The following is a 13,756-nucleotide window of genomic DNA, read 5'->3' on the forward strand; positions in this document are numbered from 1 at the left end:
TGTTTATCTGTAGGTCCTAGTCTGCTGTATTATCTGGGACTCATTGAGATGCTTCAGCTTGGCAGCCAAAGTTGACCAGCCGTGGAATGTGCAGACACCATGTTTAACTGCGACACTGGACCCTGTTTATCTGTAGGTCCTATCTGCTGTATTATCTGGGGACTCATTGAGATGCTGAAGCTTGGCATCCAACTCTGACCAGCCGTGGAATGTGCAGACACGGACCCTGTTTATCTGTAGGTCCTAGTCTGCTGTATTATCTGGGGACTCATTGAGATGCTTCAAGCTTGGCAGCCAACTCTGACCAGCCGTGGAATGTGCAGACACGGGACCCTGTTTATCTGTAGGTCCTAGTCTGCTGTATTATCTGGGAACTCATTGAGATGCTTCAGCTTGGCATCCAACTCTGACCAGCCGTGGAAATGTTGCAGACATGGACCTGTTTATCTGTAGGTCCTAGTCTGCTGTATTATCTGAGACTCATTGAGATGCTGAAGCTTTGGCATCCAAGTCTGACCAGCCCGTGGAATGTGCAGACACGGACCCTGTTTATCTGTAGGTCCTAGTCTGCTTTTATTATCTGGGACTCATTGAGATGCTTCAGCTTGGCAGCCAAGTCTGACCAGCCGTGGAATGTGCAGACATGGAACCCTGTTTATCTGTAGGTCCTAGTCTGCTGTATTATCTCGGGACTCATTGAGATGCTGAAGCTTGGCAGCCAACTCTGACCAGCCGTGGAATGTGCAGACATGGACCCTGTTTATCTGTAGGTCCTAGTCTGCTGTATTATCTGGGAACTCATTGAGATGCTGAAGCTTGGCAGCCAACTCTGACCAGCCGTGGAATGTGCAGACACGGGACCCTGTTTATCTGTAGGTCCTAGTCTGCTGTATTATCTGGGACTCATTGAGATGCTGAAGCTTGGCATCCAACTCTGACCAGCCGTGGAATGTGCAGACACGGACCCTGTTTATCTGTAGGTCCTAGTCTGCTGTATTATCTGGGACTCATTGAGATGCTTGAAGCTTGGCAGCCAACTCTGACCAGCCGTGGAATGTGCAGACACGGACCCTGTTTATCTGTAGGTCCTAGTCTGCTGTATTATCTGGGACCTCATTGAGATGCTGATCAGGTTGGCAGCCAACTCTGACCAGCCGTGGAATGTGCAGACATGGACCCCTGTTTATCTGTAGGTCCTAGTCTGCTGTATTATCTGGGGATCATTGAGATGCTGAAGCTTGGCATCCAACTCTGACCAGCCGTGGATTGTGGAATGTGCAGACACTGGACCCTGTTTATCTGTAGGTCCCTAGTCTGCTGTATTATCTGGGACTCATTGAGATGCTGGAAGCTTGGCATCCAAGTCTGACCAGCCGTGGAATGTGCAGACACGGACCCTGTTATATCTGTAGGTCCTAGTCTGCTGTATTATCTGGGACTCATTGAGATGCTGTTGCTTGGCAGCCAAACTGACCAAGCCAGTGGAATGTGCAGACATGGACCCTGTTTATCTGTAGGTCCTAGTCTGCTGTATTATCTGGGACTCATTGAGATGCTGAAGCTTGGCATCCAAGTCTGACCAGCCGTGGAATGTGCAGACATGGACCCTGTTTATCTGTAGGTCCTAGTCTGCTGTATTATCTGAGACTCATTGAGATGCTGAAGCTTGGCATCCAGTCTGACCAGCCGTGGAATGTGCAGACATTGGACCCTGTTTATCTGTAGGTCCTAGTCTGCTGTATTATCTGAGACTCATTGAGATGCTGAAGCTTGGCATCCAAGTCTGACCAGGCCGTGGAAATGTGCCAGACACGGACCCTGGATCTGTAGTCCTAGTCTGCTGTATTATCTGAGACTCATTGAGATGCTGAAGCTTGGCATCCAAGTCTGACCAGCCGTGGAATGTGCAGACACCCTGTGTATCCTAGTCTGCTGTATGTATTGAGGATTGAAGCTGGATCCTGCTTGAATGTGGAACTGGACCCTGTTTAAATCTGTAGGTCCTAGTCTTGTAAGCATTGAGATGCTGAAGCTTGGACCAGCCGTGGAATGTGCAGACATCTGCAGTCTGCTGTATTTATCTGAGACTCATTGAGATGCTGAGAAGCTTGGCATCCAAGTCTGACCAGCCGTGGAATGTGCAGACAGGGACCCTGTTTATCTGTAGGTCCTAGTCTGCTGTATTATCTGGGACTCATTGAGATGCTGAAGCTTGGCAGCCAACTCTGACCAGCCGTGGAATGTGCAGACACGGACCCTGTTTATCTGTAGGTCCTAGTCTGCTGTATTATCTGGGACTCATTGAGATGCTGAAGCTTGGCAGCCAACTCTGACCAGCCGTGGAATGTGCAGACACTGACCCTGTTTATCTGTAGGTCCTAGTCTGCTGTATTATCTGGGACTCATTGAGATGCTGAAGCTTGGCATCCAACTCTGACCAGCCGTGGAATGTGCAGACACGGACCCTGTTTATCTGTAGGTCCTAGTCTGCTGTATTATCTGGTACTCATTGAGATGCTGAAGCTTGGCAGCCAACTCTGACCAGCCGTGGAATGTGCAGACACGGACTCTGTTTATCTGTAGGTCCTAGTCTGCTGTATTATCTGGGACTCATTGAGATCCCGACGATAACCTAAAACCAGTTTATTTATTTCTAAGCGATGCGGACGGGTGGGATCAGCTGTTATTGGTGCGCGACGCGAAGCCACGACAAAGACCATTGTGTAGACATCGTCATGGACCACGGACACGTCCGACTTTCCCTCACGACTGAGCCCTGTGTCGGCCAGCAGGCAGCACGGCTCCGGCACAGTTGCGGCCATTTCAACAGCGACCCTCGGCCCCGCACCGACGGGGATGGTAAAACTGCTGCCTTCTCCCGCTTAAATGGAGAGATCATGTTTTAATCAAGAGTTTTCGTGAAGATGTCCAGTAGACGCAAAGCTTTCTCGCGGGTTAATTAAGGAAGCTCTCTACTTGGCTTTTTACTTGCACTGACTGCCAAATAGCTCCGTTAAACTTTCTTTAATACCTTTCAGTTACTTTTTTCCCCTTTCTTTTTTTCTGTAATAAATATTGACGTTGTTAGCAATCTTCTAGTCTTTAGAACATATTTAAATAATTTTTACTAAGAGAAAATTATACGTGTAGTCCTAATATTGTGATCAGTATTTATGTGTCCATTTTTATAAGAACAAGATGAGTAATTCTGTTTAAACAGATTTTAAACTTTACTTACATTGCAAACTTAATACAATTTCTTGAATGTATAGAAAACATCAAAAACAGGGTTTGATTAGAATCTACAAAAGAAGGAAGTACAAAATTGTAATTATTGTTAATGCTCACATTTTAAAATTAGTCAATCACGCCTGTATCTTGGAATCAACAGTAAGTATCAGAAATGGTAGTTAGCCATAGGCCCGTACTCATACCGGGCGGGGTTTTCGGATAATTTTACTCGTCTACTTGAAAGGACCGTGTAGACAAATGAGATAGCTGAATCTAATAATGGTAACTTACTACTATTGAATCCTTCTATCATTAACAAAATAATAAGATGTTGTCAATGGGATAACGATGGAGGGGGTGAAGCAATGTGAGGGGGCGCGGTGGTGGGACCTGGTGGGCTCGCTGAGTACGGCCCTGGTTGCCCCTGCCTTTTTAGTACCTTTAAGACATGTGTGATCAAATAAAGAAAGAGAATATATAAGTTAATTATCGAGCTGAATCCCACTTTATCGTGTTGTTTCGTGGAGATTGAACATTTACCTATCTTTCATCATTGGTGAGACTCATCAATTGATTGAATTTGACTTATAATTTTTAATCTAATATTACTTCGTCGTGGGGTTTTTCGTGGAGATGTCTTAAATACAAAACAACACAAGATAATTCGCAATAAAAATGCAGAAAGTATGAGCTTACTTTTTAGTTGTTAATCCGGTATCTGACACAGTATTATTAACTAATAAAGATGAATGTGATATTATGGTGTATGTCATAAATAAACTCTTTCCCCCTCTCTCTCTGAGTGAGAAGTATTATTATACAATTAGATATATGTTACAATGCACGAGTACGCCACACCACAAACATGTCGTGTAACAGACTTCGCTGAAGTTGCATACAAAGTTTCGTCTATAGCTACATGTGTTACAATGCACGAGTACGCCACACCACAAACATGTCGTGTAACAGACTTCGCTGAAGTTGCATACAAAGTTTCGTCTATAGCTACATGTGTTAGAATGCACGAGTACGGCACACCACAAACATGTCGTGTAACAGACTTCGCTGAAGTTGCATACAAAGTTTCGTCTATAGCTACATGTGTGTTAGAATGCACGAGTACGCCACACCACAAACATGTCGTGTAACAGACAGACTTCTCTGAAGTTGCATACAAAGTTTCGTCTATAGCTACATGTGTTACAATGCACGAGTACGCCACACCACAAACATGTCGTGTAACAGACTTCGCTGAAGTTGCATACAAAGTTTCGTCTATAGCTACATGTGTTACAATGCACGATTACGCCACACCACAAACATGTCGTGTAACAGACTTCGCTGAAGTTGCATACAAAGTTTCGTCTATAGCTACATGTGTTACAATGCACGAGTACGCCACACCACAAACGTGTCGTGTAACAGACTTCGCTGAAGTTGCATACAAAGGTTCGTCTATAGCTACATGTGTTACAATGCACGAGTACGCCACACCACAAACGTGTCGTGTAACAGACTTCGCTGAAGTTGCATACAAAGTTTCGTCTATAGCTACATGTGTTACAATGCACGATTACGCCACACCACAAACATGTCGTGTAACAGACTTCGCTGAAGTTGCATACAAAGGTTCGTCTATAGCTACATGTGTTACAATGCACGAGTACGCCACACCACAAACGTGTCGTGTAACAGACTTCGCTGAAGTTGCATACAAAGGTTCGTCTATAGCTACATGTGTTACAATGCACGAGTACGCCACACCACAAACGTGTCGTGTAACAGACTTCGCTGAAGTTGCATACAAAGTTTCGTCTATAGCTACATGTGTTACAATGCACGAGTACGCCACACCACAAACATGTCGTGTAACAGACTTCGCTGAAGTTGCATACAAAGTTTCGTCTATAGCTACATGTGTTACAATGCACGAGTACGCCACACCACAAACATGTCGTGTAACAGACTTCGCTGAAGTTGCATACAAAGGTTCGTCTATAGCTACATGTGTTACAATGCACGAGTATACGCCACACCACAAACATGTCGTGTAACAGACTTCGCTGAAGTTGCATACAAAGTTTCGTCTATAGCTACATGTGTTACAATGCACGAGTACGCCACACCACAAACATGTCGTGTAACAGACTTCGCTGAAGTTGCATACAAAGTTTCGTCTATAGCTACATGTGTTACAATACACGAGTACGCCACACCACAAACATGTCGTGTAACAGACTTCGCTGAAGTTGCATACAAAGTTTCGTCTATAGCTACATGTGTTACAATGCACGAGTACGCCACACCACAAACATGTCGTGTAACAGACTTCGCTGAAGTTGCATACAGTTTCGTCTATAGCTACATGTGTTGCTATGTCACCTGTTACAATGTTATATGATTGCACTCAGTTTGTTTACAAATGCATTTATTCTGCTATTTCTCGTTGCCATCATGGCTACCCATTAGACCGATGTAAAAATGTAACTCCCAATTCCATGGAGTGGTTGATATTCACCAATATTGAAATCTATGTTAACAAGCCAAATTTCAAGTCTGTAGGTTAGTTTTTTTATCGTGCTATCTCACTGACTAATAGATATACAGATATAAATTAAGGTTTTCACCTCCTCGAGTACTGGGATTCACTGACGCTCAACCAATAATATTTCCGTACAGAAAATAAACGTTTTACAATGTTATTATAGACCTCTTGTAAGTGAAACACTACTAATTGTAATTTGCATTGTGTACCCGTGGCATTGTAATCAGAGTTTCGACAACAGTATAAGAGAATTTCGTGCCGGTGCTTGCCAAGCTCTGAGATTTTGAAAGTTCTTCCATAGTTGGAATTCGAAGTGCGCTGGTGTGTGTGTGTTCCTTTCAGGATCTCGGCAAGCTGCACTTAGCTGTCAGCACGAGATCTCTAGGCAAGCTGCACTTAGCTGTCAGCACGAGATCTCTAGGCAAGCTACACTTAGCTGTCAGCACAAGATCTCTAGGCAAGCTGCACTTAGCTGTCAGCACAAGATCTTTGGGCAAGCTCCACTTAGCTGTCAGCACGAGATCTCTAGGCAAGCTACACTTAGCTGTCAGCACAAGATCTCTAGGCAAGCTGCACTTAGCTGTCAAACACGAGATCTCTAGGCAAGCTACACTTAGCTGTCAGCACAAGATCTCTAGGCAAGCTCCACTTAGCTGTCAGCACAAAATCTTTAGGCAAGCTACACTTAGCTGTCAGCACAAGATCTCTAGGCAAGCTGCACTTAGCTGTCAGCACAAAATCTCTAGGCAAGCTACACTTAGCTGTCAGCACAAGATCTCTAGGCAAGCTGCACTTAGCTGTCAGCACAAAATCTTTAGGCAAGCTGCACTTAGCTGTCAGCACGAGATCTCTAGGCAAGCTGCACTTAGCTGTCAGCACCGAGATCTCTAGGTAAGCTACACTTAGCTGTCAGCACGAGATCTCTAGGCAAGCTGCACTTAGCTGTCAGCACGAGATCACACTTGATTGTGATTGTGTCAAGGATGTCGGACTTGAGGAATAAAGAAGGAGGAAAACAGCTGATCGGTCAATTTTCCGTCGTTTCATAGTGGAACAATATGTCACGAAAAACGTATAAAATTATTATTTTAATATAATACAAATATATTAGGGATATTAAAATAATACAAATATGTATTAAAAGCAAAAATTAAAATGATTTTTTTTTCTAAAAAAAAAAAAAAAAAAAAAAAAAAAAAAAACTATATTCTATATGGTAAATAATAATCAGGTCTATACGAACATTTAAAACAATGTATTGTACGCTTAGTTTTTAAATTTTGTCTGGCTTTGGATTAATTCTAACGTTGGGCAGTTCACAAATAATACTTTACGTTTGAAAGTCAATAAACTTTAATAAAAGTTAAAATATCCATTGTAATAAGTACTTTGAGATAAAAAAACAACAACAAAAATCTACTCTTTCAAAACTAGTCAGACGAAATATTCACACTTGATCGTCATATATCTGCAAGTGGCTACTGTTTCTTAATTTAGGAAGGGATTTTCAACTTTGTTTCTCTCTAGAGTGCTTGTAGATTTGAAAATATTTCACTTATAATTTAGCTTTCTCAATATTGTTTTTATTAGTGCAATAAATAATTTATTGTTTAAAATAAAATTTTTAATATATTATAGACAGTGAAAGCAGAACAATATCTGCTTAAAGATTTGGTGTTTGCCCAAATCATTAAATTTTTCTCTCAATGTAAAGTACAAAAGGAATTTACCATTAAAACATTTGAGTTAGGATCCCCTCAAAAGTTTGGACAAGCCCAAATCTAGTAATTCTTGGTAATGTGTAAAATTTCCCGCAATTTCATTTCTTGTATGTAGTTGTTTCAATGTTAACAAACGTGAAAATGTTTGATTGCCCTGTACAAAGTAGTATTCATAAACACAAATATTAGACTACACCATTATCAAGAGAAAAATGGACAAGTCATTCAATTATTGGTGACATTTGCGTGGGTTGTTGCGGTTGAATAATCGCGAAACCCAGTCGTTTAGAGCTAAAATTGGGGTAATATTTGTAATGAACGCAGAGTAATTTCTAAATGAAAAGTCGATCGTTATCCTTCTCGTTGTTGCCGGCGATGGATGAGTTGGTTTCCCATATAACTCTCACACCCAGTTCCCATAAGTGTTGGTGAAAACATCAAAGGTCGCTTCTTGTTTGGATATATTCTGATGTCGTATTGATAACAAAAACAAAAATTCGGAATTTCGCGGAGTTTTTATTATATTTTAAACTGAACGCAGTAACTTCCTTCAGTAGTGTATAATAATTGCTGTCAGCTATTGTGAGTTTTATCGATGTTAATATAATAATGGTTTGAATTATCATTCAAATTAACATGTAATACTAATTACTATACCATTTACGTCAATACTAATTAGGACAAACTTTTCAGGCCTCGGCGGCGTAGGCAATAAAATAGTCCCGACAATTTTCGGACACATCTTTTTTGCTTGTTAAACTGCCGTCCAGAATGTATCGATATTTTTGGAAAAATATTAAATGACATAATCAATCTTTAGATTAGATCCTTTAAATACCAATGTGTAAGCGGGTGTTGACTAAATTCTATGGAAACAAAATCTACTTTTTAACAGTAATGTTGTTTTTTATTCAGCCTACTGCTTTAAGTTTACTTGTGCATGTCTGATATAATATCCTCCGCGCAAAGAATACTTCTAGATTAAAGTGTAACACGTTTATGCAGTTTTATAGCATCGTCGTATAGTTTTATACATATTTGGATTTCGCACTTTGAATCCTTGATTCCTGGGTTAGAAAGTGGAAATCCCTCTTGCTCATTTTAGTATATGAACCTTGCGCTGCGTTTTGTAAAGAACATGATGGTGCAGCCTCTTTGTGATTGTTCCAATACGCTTTTGTTGTTTAAATGACGATCGTTAATTAATCTAAAAATGGCGTCTACATATGAACGACACAGTCTGCCCGTATAAGAGCGATTCAATCACTCTCCCCCGGCACACGGCTACGATGCGATGGGGTGGCAGTGGCGGTCTCTAAGTAATTGCAACATTAATGGATTACGAACTGCTGTTTTAATTCCCCCAAATATATATTCGAATCGAATAGTCCCGAGCCGAGCTGTACACGTCCTAGGTTTGATCGGTCTGTTAGGCTTAGCGATTTATTGGCTCGTTCCCCTCTTCCATTCCGGCGTCAGTTCGTTTTGCCAGGCTTACTTCGCTAACTACGTTACGCAATGCCGGAACGCGTAACAAGTCCACTGGTCACACATATCTAGTCTGCTTCACATTTAGCGTGCTTCTGTCCCTCACTTTCATTAACGCAGCTTCAGTAGCTACAATTGGTTTATCATCACCACCAATCCCCTTCATTTAGGGAGGAGCTATAATCACTTGTGGCGACGTGTGCAGTTTTACGCCGCGCTGACTTTGTAATCCACTTGTCCTAGGCCTGCAGTGCAGGGCTCGCTAATTAATTAATTTTGTTAATTGTGGACAAATTTAGAGTAAAGAGTCAGTTTTTAAAGGATTGAGTTTAATTATTATGATTCTAAAATTAGACCCTTTGTTTTTTTCAAGGATCTATCAACATCAACTATTGGATTCGTTCTAAAAGACACCCAAGAAGAGCAACAGCGTTTTTAGTAGTGATAAAAACACTGGTCTTATGCAGCATTGTAAAGGTAATAATAGATGATCTCTCCAATTGGTTCTGTAAAATGCTTTAATACAGGGTTCCACAAAAAATGTGAATACTTTTTGGATTATCATTGAAATTGGGAACCATTATTACTTGTTTGAAATGCTAGCTAATAATAGAATAAATAGACTTTTCCTTGGAGCTCAGTTGTCTTTTGGTCAAGTAACTGAGTTTTAACTTGTCTCTGACAGACTGAGAATGTTTGAGAGGTCCAAGAACTAGGAAGATGGATTTTGGACTGCAATCACTGAAAAGAGTAACAATTTCAAGAATTTGTAGCATTGTGTAAAGAATGTGGTTAATTGTAAAGTGTGAATAAGGTGTGTAGAGGAATAACAACTACAGATAATAAAAAATACTGTGCTTCTGCAGACCTTTAAAGGTCTCGGCTTTACAGAATCTTTCAGACAATGATTTTGTGAGAGAAGTATTTAAATAGATACGGTTATACAATTTTTACATCTAATACCGTAAATCCTATAATTTCTAAATGCATTTTGAGTGGAGAAGATGGGGCCAAGTCAAGCACGTAGTCAGGAAAAAATTTGGGGGGATCCAGACAACTGATATTATTTTCCCCAGACAGTGGGGGGAGATTCATTTCTTTCTTAAGAATGATCTTTCAGCAGTACATGTCAGTAATACTGAATTATTTAAATAATAATAATCGTTTACTAAAAATATTATTGAAAAAATTGAAAATTTGTGGGGGGTCAGGACCCTTGGACTTCCTCACTGGCTACGTCCTTGAGCCAAGTGTGTCCTGATTGATGTCCTGACAAGTGTGAAACTAATGACGTATTTTTTGCGAAATCAAGCATCAGTTAATAATAATTAATAACTGTATTTACTAAACTAACTCTAATTCGCTATTCAATTACAAGCCATACATTTACCAGTACCTAATCATATCAACTTGAAATAGTTGAATGCAAGACATAAAATTGAACAATTTTTAACCCTATAGTTTATTTATAAATTACACATAAGTATAATTTATTATAGCGGTTTTAAACAATTATAAACTTACATTAACACAACACAGAAGTATCATGTACCTATAGTATAGGTCTAGTCTACTGCGGGGGGATGACTGTTGGAGTTGGTTAGGCTCCCTAAGTGTTAAGGGCTGTTGCTATCCTAGACATAAGGGTGACACTCTCTGCCTGCTTTGACTGGAGAGGCTGGTTCAGAGCTGGCTTCTCCTTGTTCTGAGGGGACATGACTTAAGATTAATGCCCTAAATTCTTCCTCATGGATCTGGACAGTAGGCCCTTCACCCAATCAATTTCACACTGATTAGTGACACAGATTGGATTGTTCTTATGAATTTAAAACTAAAATAAATGCTACCAATAATCAGTTGTCGAATGATAAGAACAAAGAATGATAATACAAAGATTGCTAAAAATTTCTAGAGATTGCTGTCAACAAAAGAAAGGTGTCATTGCGTTGGGAGAGCAGAAAGAACTACCACTGATCATTAGGTCTATTGGCAGTAAGCACTTATATTTTTCTCTATACATATTAGCACATACATATTTACAATGGCTTAAGAAAAGAATGACTAAATCATGAAGAAGTGTGATTAATCCATATTGTGTAACATTACCGCTGGCCCAAGACCCTGAGGAAGCTGGGTTGTAAGCTTAATAAGAAACCAACGGAACTGTAGAAATAGAATTTTATTCAGAGTATAAAAACAACTTTAAATCCTAATTCTTGGTTATAAAAACTAATTTTAATCGTTGTTTATTGCAGACGGAACTATCACAGAATCTGCAACAGTTGTCTGAACGAGCGAGGTCCACCACAGAATTCATTCAGCGACTGAAGTCTATGACAGACAAACTCAATGTGAGTATCTTTAAAAGATCCTAAATGTTGTTTAATGTAGGCTTCCAGTTGCTCTTGTTGATCTGCTTGTTCTAACTACTGGCAATAGAGTCTCATGTTGAGGCCAGAATGAGTCTTCGAGTTAATCCAGGTCTAACAGAAAACTCAGACTTATTTATCGTAAGTCTCCAAACAAACTACTGCACATAATGGTTTAGGTTAACCAGTTCTAGACTACAGTAGTGAAACATAATCGCCTCAAATTTTATTTGGAGTAGGTAGTAAAATTTTGTACCATTTTATGATGTTAAGACAGTCCTTTTGATCTTATCCAGATAGCATCTACAAATTTAATGGAGTTAACCAGCTTATCAGGTTTCCCTTTATATCTTGAGTAAAAGTAGAATTTTTAATCAATTAAAATAGTTTATTTTACTGATGTATTTTTAATTTCTGGTGTTATCTAGACTTTTTAATGTATAAAAAACTACTGTAGCAGTATAGTCAGTTCAGATATCTATCCATGATAAACTACTTTTATGACACAATATAGAATTGAAACAAAATCTCGTAATATTCAGTAATGGAATATCTCGAGCTACTAAATCCTTTACTTTTGGACTACAAACTAACGTCAACAGGTAACTTTTGTCACTCATACACCTCCTTCATTAAACTGTCTCATTGGTATTCAAGACTGTAATCCCGGGTATAAATTCTCACCGAGAAGTCGTAAAAATACAGCGGAAGGAGCCAAGATTAACTGTGTGGTTTGAATATTTTAAAGGTGTATTTACTATTGGAACGGATTTTTCACTGTTCATTTTAAATTAGTAAGATGTAGGTAATGTAGTCTTTAACACTCAAAAACAGTCATGGCAAAGTGTGATATTGTCAAATATAAACTTTCTCTTAAGTTCTACAATTCATTTAGTAAGTTAGTGTGCACTATACTATTAAAGGAATAGGAAGACAAATTTTGAATAAGAATCAAAAATTGTATATTGCACTTGAGTAATAAACAATATTTTTTGTAGTAATGCCAACAAACAATAAAATACTGTATATGTATTCAAAAATAATAGAGGTATTAAAGCATAAATTAAAACACTCCTAGTGAAAATGTTATTTTCACGTTTCAAGTTACTTTTAAATAGACAATAGACAATAGACAATATTATTTATTTCCTTTAAGACATTTTACAATGTAATTGGATACGTCAAATACAAGAAGACAAACAGCATTTTTGAGATCATTAGGTTACTTATAATAAGATCTTACAATTTATAGAACTTATAGGCTATAGTATAAAAATAGTAATCAGTTGCCTAGCTAATTTAGGAAAAATTATAGTCCTTGTACTCTGCCACAGTATAAAAGGCTTGGTCTTTAATCCAGTCTGATACAAAACATTTAATCTTGTTAAAAGACAGATTTCTAATAGGCAATGGTAGTTTGTTATACAATATGAGCTGTTGATAAACATGACTATTTAAAGTTTTTGAGAGTCTTACATATGGAGTTATAAGGTTGTTTCTATTTCTAGTTAAATGGTCATGATTCAAGTTTTGAGCAGCAAAGGAGTCTATATTCTGTTTAACATGAAGCAAAGTACTTAAAATATATAAGGATGGAACTGTGATAATTTTTAATTTCTGAAAACTAGCCTTACATGATTGTCTCAAGGTTAGGTAGTCCAGAACTCTCATGGCCTTTTTTTGCCATATGAAGACCTTAGAGGCATGACAGGCGTTGCCCCAAAGGCGAATTCCATAGTTCATTTGTGAATGGAAAAGACCATAGTATACAATTAACAACGTTTGTTGGCCTATAGATAGTTTAAGTTTCCTAAGAAGAAAGACAATGCGGGATAGTTTTTTACACAAATTTAAAATGTGGGGTTCCCAGCTCAAGCTGTTGTCCAGTGTAAAGCCTAGTAATTTTACTTCGCTACTTACATTACTAGTAACAGGAACATCCCTGAGAGAAAAATAGATCAGTTCAGTTTTGCTATTATTGGTAACTAGATTATTAGAATCAAACCACCTTTTTGCATAAGTAAAGGCATTAGACAGGTTATGTTTTACAATTTCAAAATTACTATCAGAACAGAGTAGAGTGGTATCATCGGCATAGAGTACACAAAAAGTTGGAATATTACAATATATATCATTAACAAAGATTAGATACAAAAAAGGTCCAAGAACGGAGCCTTGTGGGACACCAGCTATAACATCATCATACATCGAGCTGATGTCATCTACAACCACTTTTTGCTGTCGACCAGATAAATAAGATTTGATCAAGTTTAGTTCCTTTTTTCTGATACCATAGAAATATAGCTTATCGTACAAAATATTAAAAGACAGGCAGTCAAACGCCTTTGTCAAATCTATCAAATTAAGATGCAACTATGTTCCATAAATATTTGGAAGCCTAA

General features: G+C 38.9%; 1 protein-coding gene across 2 annotated transcripts in view; it reads left to right on the forward strand.

Annotated features, from left to right (window-relative positions):
- The window catches only part of LOC124356565 (E3 ubiquitin-protein ligase TRIM9), a 383,610-nt gene that overhangs the window by 340,883 nt on the left and 28,971 nt on the right, over positions 1-13,756 (forward strand). For both annotated transcript variants that reach the window (XM_046807641.1, XM_046807642.1), the window contains exon 2: positions 11,241-11,336. In XM_046807641.1, coding sequence (XP_046663597.1) covers positions 11,241-11,336 — 96 coding nt within the window. The remainder of the gene's footprint in view (positions 1-11,240; positions 11,337-13,756) is intronic.

Source organism: Homalodisca vitripennis, chromosome 3 (genome assembly GCF_021130785.1).
Source record: "Homalodisca vitripennis isolate AUS2020 chromosome 3, UT_GWSS_2.1, whole genome shotgun sequence".
Taxonomy (NCBI): Eukaryota; Metazoa; Arthropoda; class Insecta; order Hemiptera; family Cicadellidae; genus Homalodisca; species Homalodisca vitripennis.